The 13,735-nt window shown below is 41.8% G+C and overlaps 1 protein-coding gene across 3 annotated transcripts in view; it reads left to right on the top strand.

Moving 5' to 3' along the window:
* CDK15 (cyclin dependent kinase 15) overlaps positions 1-13,735 on the top strand; it is a 225,456-nt gene that overhangs the window by 73,896 nt on the left and 137,825 nt on the right. For all 3 annotated transcript variants that reach the window (XM_089670519.1, XM_089670521.1, XM_089670524.1), the window contains one exon: positions 7,765-7,885. In XM_089670519.1, the coding sequence (XP_089526645.1) occupies positions 7,765-7,885 (121 nt within the window). The remainder of the gene's footprint in view (positions 1-7,764; positions 7,886-13,735) is intronic.

Genomic DNA, 13,735 nt, shown 5'->3' with positions numbered 1-13,735 from the left:
TGGTGAGTAAAACCCATTGTGGGATCTGGAGCCTGGAGAGTTTGTAGAGATCTGGGAGTGACGAAATCTCCAATCCTGGGTCTGTGTGTTGAGAACCACCAGCACATTAAATAGACAGGTGTGTGCTGGGCTTTTAGCAGAGACCAGACTAGGGTTCTGGGCTCCACCCCAGCAGACAGAGGAGGTCTTTGCTCTGGAGTCAGGTTGGAGCCACAGCAGCAAGGGGCTGCTAGGTGTAAGGCCAAAGCATTTGTGAGAGGATGGTCTATAGGAGACAGTCAAGGACCTGAGAAATATGACCAGAGCTGCAGTAATGTATGTGTAAGCCGGGGTGCTAATGATCTGCTGTTTTGCAAATCCCTGTGAGGGGAACCTTTTTGATCTCTGAACTTTCTTTTAATAAAAATAGGCAAGAAAAGCCCAAGAAAAGAATAATTCAGCAAATGGCCTTAATGCACTACCATTTGAAGCATGTTTTCACAATATGTACAGTGGGGCAAAAAAGTATTTAGTCAGCCACCAATTGTGCAAGTTCTCCCACTTAAAAAGATGAGAGAGGCCTGTAATTGGCATCATAGGTAGACCTCAACTATGAGAGACAAAATGAGAAAAAAAAATCCAGACAATCACATTGACTGATTTGGAAAGAATTTATTTGCAAATTATGGTGGAAAATAAGTATTTGGTCAATATGAAAAGTTCATCTCCATACTTTGTTATATATCCTTTGTTGGCAATGACAGAGGTCAAACGTTTCCTGTAGGTCTTCACAAGGTTGGCACACACTGTTGCTGGTATGTTGGCCCATTCCTCCATGCAGATCTCCTCTAGAGCAGTGATGTTTTGGGGCTGTCGCTGGGCAACACGGACTTTCAACTCCCTCCAAAGGTTTTCTATGGGGTTGAGATCTGGAGACTGGCTAGGCCACTCCAGGACCTTGAAATGCTTCTTATGAAGCCACTCCTCTGTTGCCCGGGCAGTATGTTTGGGATCATTGTCATGTTGGAAGACCCAGCCACGTTTCATCTTCAATGCCCTTGCTGATGGAAGGTGGTTTGCACTCAAAATCTCACGATACATGGCCCCATTCATTCTGTCCTGTACATGGATCAATCGTCCTGGTCCCTTTGCGGAGAAACAGCCCCAAAGCATGATGTTGCCACCCCCATGCTTCACAGTAGGTATGGTGTTCTTTGGATGCAACTCAGCATTCTCTCTCCTCCAAACACGATGAGTTGTGTTTCTACCAAACAGTTCTATTTTGGTTTCATCTGACCATATGACATTCTCCCAATCCTCTTCTGGATCATCCAAATGCTCTCTAGCAAACTTCAGACGGGCCTGGACATGTACTGGCTGAAGCAGGGGGACACGTCTGGCACTGCAGGATCCGAGTCCCTGGTGGCGTAGTGTGTTACTGATGGTAGCCTTTGTTACGTTGGTCCCAGGTCTCTACAGGTCATTCACTAGGTCCCCCCATGTGGTCTTGGGATTTTTGTTCACCGTTCTTGTGATCATTTTGACCCCACGGGGAGAGATCTTGCGTGGAGCCCCAGATCGAGGGAGATTATCAGTGGTCTTGTATGTCTTCCATTTTCTAATTATTGCTCCCACAGTTGATTTGTTCACACCAAGCTGCTTGCCTATTGCAGATTCAGTCTTCCCAGCCTGGTGCAGCTCTTAAAGAAGAAGGTACAGGTCTGTGAGAGCCAGAAATCTTGCTTGTTTGTAGGTGACCAAATACTTATTTTCCACCATAATTTGCAAATAAATTCTTTCCAAATCAGCCAATGTGATTGTCTGGATTATTTTCTCATTTTGTCTCTCATAGTTGAGGTCTACCTATGATGCCAATTACAGGCCTCTCTCATCTTTTTAAGTGGGAGAACTTGCACAATTGGTGGCTGACTAAATACTTTTTTGCCCCACTGTATATTGGCACCCAAATTTGCTTATTACACATAGACTATGTATCCAGCTTAGTTGCACTTTACATTAATGTCTTGCTCATACTGTAAGTTTTGAATGGCACCTCCATAAATGCATCATAGGTGTATTACAGTGCGCCTTTAGCTATAGTTCTACTTTTTGTAGTTACTTTTAAAGTGAACCTGAAATATTACATACTTGCGTAATCTATCATTGTCAGCGCACATCTTAGGAGGGTGAAAAATAAACTGTTTTCTGTAAGCATCTTGGAGCCTGAAATGTTCAAGTGCTCTTTAATGCACTCACATTTTGTGTTGGTGTCAGGGGGCTGGTTTCATCCCTTCCCATCTTTTGAGTCTCACTATTGAACCATAATACTGGGCTTAAGACATTGATGGGTTGCCGCACTGGCATGAGGCTTAAGCGACAAAAAAGGACTGAGCTTATAACTCATGAATCTAGGTAGTACACCTACATGAGAACACTTGGGCAGTATGGGCACCCAGGGTGAAGGGACCTGATGCACAGACACTAGAGGATTCCTGCTACTAGTGCTAGAGTAGCGTTTTGTTTTGGATAAAGTAGAGCATGACTAGAACCCCTGTCGGCTTTATCTTGCTTGTTTCGACTGGGGAGATTTTTCTTCACATTCTTTCTCAATACACAACAAGAAATGAGAGGAGATCTCTCCAAAGGAAACACAATCTTTAGTGTCTTTTCAAAAGCATCATCAGTTCTGTCATAAAAATAATGCATGAGAGTCTGAATTTATTCAATTTATTCATCAGTTCAATTTACATCAGTATATATCCTTTTTTCACGTCTGTTATTTTTATGTACTTTTTGTGCAAAAGTACAAACAAAAATATATTCAAGCGTAATTTAAGTCTGAAAGAGACACCAACCTTTTCTGTTTCATTCTGTGGACACATGAGTATTTACATCCACCCTTAGACGCACATAGTGATTCAGTCTGGATCTGTCAAAAAAAATGACAGACCATTTCAGACTGAACGCCCATCTGAAAGGGCCCTGAGACAGTTGTAACTGGAACAAGTGTCCCCATTGGAAGATTTCCTTTCTATTCATGTTCCAGTCACAACTCAGGATTTGGAACTTTCTCTCACTTTCAGCAGCACCACTTATAAAACTTGTGCCCATTGCTTGACTCTCAGTTGTGACACATTAGACCATCTGAAAATTACTATTCGGCACAAATTTTTTCAGTTGTGTGTCATGCCGGCTGGCAGGGAGGAGCCTAACATCAGCACAGGGAAAAGTTTCATTCTGACCAGTCTGATAGGTTTGCACTGACAACTCTGGATGTTTTTAAAGAAATCTCTGCTTAGGTGGATTGGATTTTAAAGGCGATTGCTGTTTTAAAGTCAACATTTAAGTGAGTGACCGCACCTCTGAATCATGTTATAGGAAACTAAAGTCTGGACTGAATGGATGTTTTAACCTTTAAATACAACAGCCACGGTGTGCAAAAAGCCTCCAGACTGCCATATTGCATTGAATTTTACTGACAATTACAGCAGCTGAAGATTGAAAAGGAAAGTTTATATCATTGAATACAGCCACAGGAAAACAGTGTGACTGAAATATAAATTATAAATAAATTATAATATAAATACAGCCACAGGAAAACAGTGTGACTGTGAAATATAGTGATTTTTCACACTGATTTTATCCCGATTAACTGATCTGTAAAAGACTAAACAGCTGGGACTTTAGCTTTAACTATTGAGAGGAGAGAGTTGGTATTGACACAGCAGTTTTGGAGGAACAACCGGTTACCATTAGCAACACTGCATACTGGGATAGTCCCAAAAGCGCAAATGACCATCCTAGAGATAGGTGGTCACAGGATGACGGTGAGTATCATTCCATGTGGGGCACCAGTCTGAGCACAGTGGAGCGCCTGTTATTGTACACGGAGTTCACAATCAAGAATTTTAGCACTTTGCACTTTATTCTCACATACTGAATAATAAGAATTAATATCAGTATCAATATTGTTTTTCATATATTGACAGAGTTTTTCATATTTTGCACTTTTTATACGTGGTCCAAATGGTATTCACATCAGAAAAAAAAAAACAACAGACAGTCAGAAGGCAGCAGGATCATCTCTTGAACGCCTAACAGCTGATACTTGGCTGTACTATAAAAACGATTTAACATGGTTTGCTTTTTAGAGACTATACAAGTGTGAAATTTGCTAAAAGTCCAGTATAGTTTTCCTAAAGCAGTAGCCTCCAAACCACAACCTGTGTGCTGGTTACAGCTCATTGGTTGCCTCAAACTGGCTCTGCAATGAGCAGGCCTTGTATACAGGGCTTTCTCATTGCAAGTGATAGTTGGAAGCTGCTTATCTAATGGGGGTGGGTGCTAGGTGCTGGAACCCAGAGCATTGAAGAAAACCAGTAATGTAACAGGCAACATTGAGTGGAGAGATCTCCTTCTCAATGATACCTGTATAGTCCTGGATGTAACATCTATGACAGGAACAGCACAAGACACTGAACACGAATGCTGGGGCACAATTTCCCACTGACACATGGGCACTGCTCCTACCATTAAAAAGGGGTACCATTCTTGGTACTGACACATTGGCTCAATTCCTTCCACTGACATAGACACCATTCCTCCCACTAACTGCTGATGTAGGGGCACCCTATCTCCCATTTACAGAGGTGCACAATTGCTCCTACTGACACAAAGCCACCATTCCTCTTACTGACCACTCACACAGGGGCATTTATGCTCCCACTGAGACAGGCATGTAAGGGGACTTGCAGAATGACTGGTAATGGTGCCAAGAGCACAAGTACCTACCCGTTTCTTCTTGCTACCAGAACAACAACCCTCTTGCTTAAGATTTTAACCCTTTACCATCTTGTGCCAATTTTCTTGCCGGAGGCCTACTCACAACCGTTCTGGCAATTTATGTTTATATCCAAAGAAAGGAATGTCCACACAAAACATTAGGATTGCTGTAATTTACTGTTACTTTAAGATGGCATTTTAGTCACATCACATAGACATACTATCTGGAATCACTTGACAGCATTTTTTCAATCACATACAGTCATGGCCGAAATTGTTGGCACCCTTGATATTTTTCCTGAAAATCAAGTATTTCACACAAAAAAGGTATTGCATTAACACATGTTTTGCTATACACATGTTTATTCCCTTTGTATGTATTGGAACAAATATAAAACAGAGGCAGAAAAGCAAATATGACATAATGTCACACAAAACCCCAAAAATGGGCTGGACAAAAGTATTGGCACCCTTAACTTAATATTTGGTTGCACACCCTTTGGAAAACATAACTGAAATCAGTCGCTTCCTATAACCATCAATAAGCTTCTGACACCTCTCACCCGGAATTTTGGACCACTCTTCCTTTGCAAACAGCTCCAGGTCTCTCTTATTGGAAGGACACCTTTTCCCAACAGCAATTTTAAGATCTCTCCACAGGTGTTCAATGGGATTTAGATCTGGGCTCATTGCTGGCCACTTCAGAACTCTCCAGCGCTTCTTTGCCATCCATTTCTGAGTGCTTTTTGACGTATGTTTGGGGTCATTGTCCTGCTGGAAGACCCAGGATCTTGGACGCAAACCCAGCTTTCTGACACTGGGCCCTACAGTGCGACCCAAAATCCTTTGGTAATCCTCAGATTTCATGATGCCTTGCACACAGTCAAGGCACCCAGTGCCAGAGGCAGCAAAACAACCCCAAAACATCATTGAACCTCCACCATATTTTACCGTAGGTACTGTGTTTTGTTCTTTGTAGGCCTCATTCCGTTTTCGGTAAACAGTAGAATGATGTGCTTTACCGAAAAGCTCTATCTTGGTCTCATCTGTCCACAAGACGTTTTCCCAGAAGGCTTTTGGCTTACTCAAGTACATTTTGGCAAACTGTAGTCTTGCTTTTTTATGTCTCTGTGTCAGCAGTGGGGTCCTCCTGGGTCTCCTGCCATAGCGTTTCATTTCATTTAAATGTCGACGGATAGTTCGCGCTGACACTGATGCTCCCTGAGCCTGCAGGACAGCTTGAATGTCTTTGGAACATGTTTGGGGCTGCTTATCCACCATCCGGACTATTCTGCGTTGCAATCTTTCATCAATTTTCCTCATCCGTCCACGACCAGGGAGATTAGCTACAGTGCCATGGGTTGCAAACTTCTTGATAATGTTGCGCACTGTGGACAAAGGCAAATCTAGTTCTCTGGAGATGGACTTGTAACCTTGAGATTGTTGATATTTTGCCACAATTTTGGTTCTCAGGTCCTCAGACAGTTCTCGTCTCCTCTTTCTGTTGTCCATGCTTAGTGTGGCACAGACAGACACACAATGCAAAGGTTAAGTGAACGTCTCTCCTTTTTATCTGCTTTCAGGTGTGATTTCTATATTGCCCACACCTGTTACTTGCCCCAGGTGAGTTTACAGGAGCATCACATGCTTGTAACATTCTTATTTATCCGCAGTTGTGAAAGGGTGCCAATACTTTTGTCCAGCCCATTTTTGGAGGTTTGTGTGACATTATGTCGAATTTGCTTTCTTTCCTCCCTTTTTTTGTTTTGTCCCAATACACACAAAGGGAATAAACATGTGTATAGCAAAACATGTGTTAATGCAATACGTTTCGTGAGAAATACATGATTTCCTGGAGAAATATCAAGGGTGCCAACAATTTCGGCCATGACTGTATAGTGGACGAACCGCAGCAGTCACAGGTGAAAGCAGCACATTTTAGCAAGTCATCCTCCCGAGGTCATCAATACTCACTCAGATGGTCCTGGTGCAATGGTCATTTTTTACTGCTACTGACCACTGACGATGGGGTATTTATTGCTCTCACTGACCACCAACGTAGGGACATTTTTTACTCCCACTGACCAATGACTTAGTGGCATTTTTACTCCCAATAGACTCCAGTTCCGGGGCATTTTTTAAATCATACTTACCGCAGTCCCACTCCCAGTGTGACAAGCAGTGAACTGGCCTTTTGTTGAAAAAATGACCCCTGCCTTAAAGCCTTTGGTATGGCACTGTTTTCATGGCATTGTATAAATAGAATTTTGTCACAGAATGTGAATTAATACACTAAATGTTCCCAAGAGCTGTAACTGTATGGGGAAATGAGTGAAATTTGCAAATATTAAAGCTAGACTTGGTAAGAGACAGCCTTATAGCCAAGCAACTAGCATTTTCAGAATGAGATGTTAGCAATGGCAGCCTTCAGGTTTCTCTCAATAATGGTTTCTTTTACTCCATTTAATACATAGGAATTAAAATAGCACTCTCTTTTTGATATTTGTTCATTTGATTTTTTTGTAATACATTTTGATGGCATCCAATTTTGTGGCTAGTTAATAGCTTACAGCAAACAAATGCATTCTAGTGAAACCAGATTCTTTTTTATTTAAATATATATTTTTTAAAATATATTCTTCAGATTTTTTTAACATATAAAAAAGTCATTTTAACATATATTTTTACATACATTTGTAAATGCATTCCAAAAATGTAGATTTGCATTTTTAAAGACATACAGTATATTTTAAAATATATTGAATATGGTCAAAATTGTAGTATTTCAAATATATGGCAATATATTTGAGAAGAATATTATATTTCAAATATTTTTCTTCCATGTGGCTTTAGAGTGTGTAGGAAATAAATACCTTACAGCAGACTGATGAATTTGGTGACATTGGGGAATGCAGTTTACTAATAGCTTACAGCAGACTGGTGAATTTTGGAGTCTTCAGACTTTTGTGTGATGTCTTGCAATGTGCTCCGATCTCTCTACAGGTCTTGCCCGAGCGAAGTCAATCCCCAGTCAGACGTACTCCTCAGAAGTGGTCACTTTGTGGTACCGCCCACCAGATGTTCTTCTAGGTGCTACTGATTATTCCTCCGACCTCGATATCTGGTAAATTCAATTCAAGATTTCTTCTAATGCAGAATTAAATAGGAATTACAGTGTATGTTGATACCATTTTAATATGCATGTTGTAAAACAAATGACACACCCAAGAACCATTTGTTATGGTTAAAATCCATAGGTCTTTTAAAGTGAACCCCACCCCCCAAAAAATGAGGGGAAAAAAGTCCTCCCTGAATACCTACCAGAGCCTTGATCTGAGCACAGGCCTGACAGGGCAGGAAAGGGGGGGCCATCGAGTGCCCCCCCATCCCTGCGACTTACCAGGCCACGTGCCCTCGGCATTGGGACGGTGTCCCCATGCTGATGGAGACAAGGGCCTCTTCCCCACAACCCTGGCCTGGTGGTTGTGGGGGCAGGGGGCTCATTAGCATTAGGGTACCCCTTTCAATAAGGGGGCACCCTCATGCTACCCCCTCTTTTACTTGTACCCTTACTCATTCACTAGCGGGTAAAATTCAGTAAAAAAATAGAGACCAGTCTTGAAAAATTCCTTTAATTGAAAAAAAAAACACAACGGTTTTTGACAAGTCCTTTAATTTAAAAAAAAAAAAAAAAAAAAAAAAGCTAAAAAATGGTTCCATCATTGTAATCCATCATCAATCACAGCGTCCAGGTTTGTCACAACAACGCCGACTCACCGGCGCCCGCCGACCCGTCTGACACCCGCAGACTCCCCGAGCACTCGCCGTAATATGACTGGTCTGCCAGTCAGATGTAAACAAATAGACGTGGCTATGTCCAATTGTTTACAAGTGCTCAATGGGTGTGGACGGGCCAGCAGGCGTTGGTTTATTTTTTTTATTTCGGCGAGCCGGCGGCGTTGGGACAATGCTGGACACCGCGATTGACGATGGATTACATGGAACTTTTTTTTTTTGCTTTTTGACCTTTTTTTTATTAAAGGACTTGTCAAAAGCTGTTTTGTTTTTTGTTTACTTAAAGGAATTTTTCGAAAGTTTGGCGTCTTCATTTTTTCTAAATGTAACCCTTCAGTGAAAGGATAGGGAAACCCTTTACTCATTCACAAATGGGGGGCAGCATCAGGGTGCCCCCTTACTTAAAGGGGTACCCTGATGCTAATGAGTCTCCCTGCCCGCAGATCACCACAGCCACCGGGTCAGGGTTGTGGGGAGGGAAGAGGCCCTTGTCCCCATCAGCATGGGGACACTGCTCCAATGCCGAGGGCACGTGGCCTGGTAAACCATGAGGGGGTGCTCGATTGTCCCCCCCCCTTTCCTGCCCTGCCAGGCCTGTGCTCAGATCAAGGGTCTGGTAGGAATTTAAAGGGGACCCCATGTTTTTTTTCTCCATTTTGTTGGGTGGGGTTCCCCTTAAAAGTTCTATGGCTTTTAAGGGGAACCCCACGCACATTTTCCCTTTTTCCTCCCATTTTTTGGAAGTGGAGTTCCCCCTAAAAGTCCTACCAGGCCTAAAGGGCCTGGTGTAGCTTTTTGGGTGAACCCCCATGCACTATAAAAAAAAAAAACATTTTTTACTGTGGGGTCCCTCCTAATCTTCCTACCAGACCTAAAGGGCTTGGTATTGATTGGGGAAGGGGGTGAGGGGAACCTACGCTGTCTTTTTTTTTTTTTTTACAGTTGTCTTTTTTAATATTATTTTGTTGTTATTATTTGTTTTTCAAGGAGAGTATTCTCCCCTCTGTCTTCAGCAGTATCCAGCAACACACTACACAAGGTTGCTGTGTAAACAGCCTTATATAGTGTGGGGCATGGACTTAGCTGTGAGCCATGATTGGCCAAAGTCACCGCGACTTTGGCCAACCATGGCTCTCACAGTGCATTGTGCTGTCATTGGCCAAAGCATTGCATTTGACCTGTGGTCAGGTGTATTGCTTTGGCCAATCATGGCTCTCAAAATGCACTGTGAGAGTGCAGTGCATTGTAGGGCACTCAGTTGGAGAAAAGCGGGACAAATACCCTTACCATTCGTGTGTTTGGTGAACACACGAATGGCTGATGTTTGAGTCAAACTTGCGTTCAACTCGAACATTAAACCCAACACAAACTACATGCAGATTCTGACAAGTAACATCACCTGTCCTACTGTGAACGAAGCCATGTAGCAACCGTGAGCAGAACTCTGTACAAAGTATGATGAAATCCCCTCTTAGACATGTGGGTGAGGCCTAAAGAGTCAGGGAGTTCACCCTGTAGAGGGCAGGTTAAAAACCAACAGCCATTTAGTTACCTCTTCACACTTTGGCTCCCAGGGGCTTGTTCCTACTCTGATCTGAAACCAAAGGACACTGCTATCTCTTCTTCTCTCGATAGATTATCAACTGTTACAGTATGGGGGAGTGGAGCATACCCCATACCTTGCCAGTCCTCCATATCCCTCCCTGGACACTTAATACATGAATTCATGAGTTACTAGTGCACCTAATACAGTTTACCTCCCAACCCCAAATTACAAGAAGCTCCCGCTTTGTACTCAGTGCAAGGCCTTTCTCCTGTGACCACCCAGGCCAGGTCCCTAGGCAGACCTTTTGGCACAGGTCCCAATATGAGTATCCCACCATGAGGTGAGGGACATAAAGCACACCTGTCCTCTCACTGAACAGTGCCACCGTCACTCTCCACAGTCACCTGCCTCCACTTCAGAATGGCTGCCATCTCTGATACTGTGCCCCAACCTTGAAGATTAAAATGTATATGTATTCAGGTATGCTTGTTTCAGAAAGCTACTCAATCCAGAAGACAATGTATTGACTGTCAATGTGAGGTTTTTAGATACACCAAGGTTACACTTAAGCTGATCAGGAGCACTTCTATTAGTAAGAGACACCAACAACGTCTTGCTTACATGAAGTTCCTGTTCACAGGAAAGATCTGAGTGTTCATGTACATTTTGCATTTTTCTTCATACTTATGCACAACACAGTTAAATAGCCAAGATCTCTGGCTGTGCATTAAGAGAACTGGGGCTGCTCATACCTGGAATCAGAGAAAAGTCCAGAGCAACAAGTCCTTGTGCAACGTATAAGCGTCCAAAGTTTCTGGACCCTGAAGAACAGGCCCTTTGAAGGGGGGAAAAAAAGAGTTACACCAGGAATGACATCTCTTACAGGTTCTATCAGCAGATCTGGACTCCAACTCCCTCTGAGGCTGACTTGCCCTCTATATATAGTCACAATAACACCGGCTTACACACACAGGGCCAGGCATGAAACTATGCACCAGTCAGAGATTTAAAGTTGCAGTGCTAAAACATAACAAAATGTCAAACATTTAACACAAACCCATTGAATGATATAGGCACCTGCTCTAGACAAATGTCTCCAAATAGGTGTACCTGTTGGAAGATACTTTCTATACTAGGGAAAATCAGGACAGAGAGAAAGAGGGGTCAGTCTTCCCAGTAAGGAAACAAAAAAACCTTGGGGCTCCTTATGTTTAGTTCCACTTTGGTTGTAAACCTCTGACATGAAATATGAACAAAGCATATTCTCCTATAGTGTGTACTTGTCTCAATCCAGAGCAAGTGTAATTTCTGTCTGTTGCCTCATTCGTCTGCTATCTGCACTTCTGACTTTTTTTCCTGACCCTAAGATGCAAAAAGGTGACAGAGGAGGGAACTCCAGCACACAGCTTGTGATTCACAGCTTTAGCTCTGTTCCTGTGTGTTGTGTCAAGGGGGTGTGCCTCTTCCCTCCAATCAGCTCTCAGAGCTCTCCTCACTGAGCTCTACAGCTCTGAGTGTAATTTCAGCTCTTTTTCTAGATACTCAGACAAACTGTATAGACTGTGCACTTTGAATGGATGTAGAGAAAAGAAGACTACAAATAAACAGGTACAACATACGTAGGAGGATTTGTTTAATCTCTGTGTATCACCTGAGACATGTCACCTCACTGGGTATATGTAAAGGTTTATAACCACTTTAAGCAGTAGAAAGATCAAGCAACAAACTTATTTATATACCGTCTCTATCCTTGTATAGAGGTTATAGTTGGATTGCTCTTTTTAACAAGTAAGGCAAGACTTTTCCATGATGTACAGTTCTGATTTCAGCAATAACATGAATATCCCCGCATTGCTAGATATATCTAAAAAAATAAAGTGAGATCACTAGACAGGTGGTGTGTGCTTCCACTAAAACAGACTTTCACATTGAGCATCAGTCCATTTTTAGTCATCATAAAACACAGTGTATTCAGTTATGCATATGGTACATTAGAGGCAGAAGGGCATAGAAAGCAGACATAGGTGAAGGAAAATGGAAAAGACAGAGATATACAGAGTCTGGCTCTGGACAATATTCTGTGGTTTGTATGCATGCAGTCCCTGCTAGCATGAACTGCAGAAGTAGGATGAAAGACAATACAAACTGCTTTATCCTGCCAGTGGATGATGGTGCAGAATACCAAGTAGCAGCACATGAGTAAGGATCGCTCCAATTATAAAAAGCACTAGTGATACTAGTTTGCTAAGCCTAAAAATATCTTGAAACACACAAATAACCAGTTTCAGATGTTTATATGATTTGTGTTTTATAAAGTGACACCAGGTTAAAAAGAAAAAAGCTATTAAAGTATATATTCTTAACAAAAAAAGTACCTACTATTGCTTTATCCTCCTCCAAAACCCTTTTTTTTTTTTTTACTGTTAGAAGGTGTCTACTGCCATTCCCCATGGTCCCACTAAATATAAGACTCTCACCCTCTCTTACTTATTCCCCAGAAGGACTAGAGACTATGGACTACGAATTTTGTAGTGTGCATAGAGCAGTGCACGTGATCACAACTAACGTGCACTGCTTGTTACAAATAAATGTAAGCTGAGGGAAAAGGAGAGGTTTGGGAACTCACGGAGAATGCTACAAGGAGGCATAAAAACAAATTAAGAGACAATTTCATAAAAAATAGTCTACAGGGTGATTAAGTAGCGAATGTGTTTGAATTATTTTTGGAGTATTAGGATATTGTTTAGTGTCACGTAATAATAATAAGAGTACTGTCATTCAAGGGTTGAATAGCTGTGATGTGATTAAAGTAGAACTATAGGTAAAACTTTCTTTTTTGGATAGAGTAACAGAGGGTTATAAGTGCTCTCAGGCTTTGTTTTCCATCTCTGTGCCATTGGGGAGATTTACCTTCACTTTCTGTCCCATAGCCAAAATAGGAAGTGAGAGATAATCCCTGCAAATTAAGGGATTCCTAAGAAAAAAATTAATATTTGGGATTCCTTTGCCCCCCCCCCCCCCCAGAAAACCAGAACTAGTGTCTCCATTGTAAGATTTCCCCTCTATGACATTTCTGAGGACAACCCAAAATGCTCCCACTTTCAATCATAATCATAAACAAAACAAGAAGCAAGGGTGAATCTAATGGGGGCACAGGCAGCAAACCCCCCCCCCAAAAAAAAAACTGATAGGTGTTCTAACCCCTGTCCACTCTGTCCAAAACTAAAAAAAAAAAAAGTTTTGTCCTTGGTTATACTTTAATTCCAAATATTTGTTGTCATTTTCTATATATTTACAGAATAAAGAGAAGTATGGGTATGTCTTTTTATTTTATATCATTCCCCATAAATATGTAACTATTCCATAAAAAAATAGCATTCACTTTAACTGCTGTATTATGTGTACAGTCAGGTCCATAAATATTGGGACATCGACACAATTCTAACATTTATGGCTCTATACACCACCACAATGGATTTGAAATGAAATGAACAAGATGTGCTTTAACTGCAGACTGTCAGATTTAATTTGAGGGTATTTACTACCAAATCAGGTGAACGGTGTAGGAATTACAACAGTTTGCATATGTGCCTCCCACTTGTTAAGGGACCAAAAGTAATGGGACAATTGGCT

Source organism: Staurois parvus, unplaced genomic scaffold, assembly GCF_062004578.1.
Source record: "Staurois parvus isolate SC_StPar_1 unplaced genomic scaffold, SC_StPar_1.0 ptg000011l, whole genome shotgun sequence".
Classification (NCBI taxonomy): domain Eukaryota; kingdom Metazoa; phylum Chordata; class Amphibia; order Anura; family Ranidae; genus Staurois; species Staurois parvus.
The sequence above is the reverse complement of the archived record's forward strand: the minus strand, read 5'-3'. Positions and strand labels throughout refer to the sequence as shown.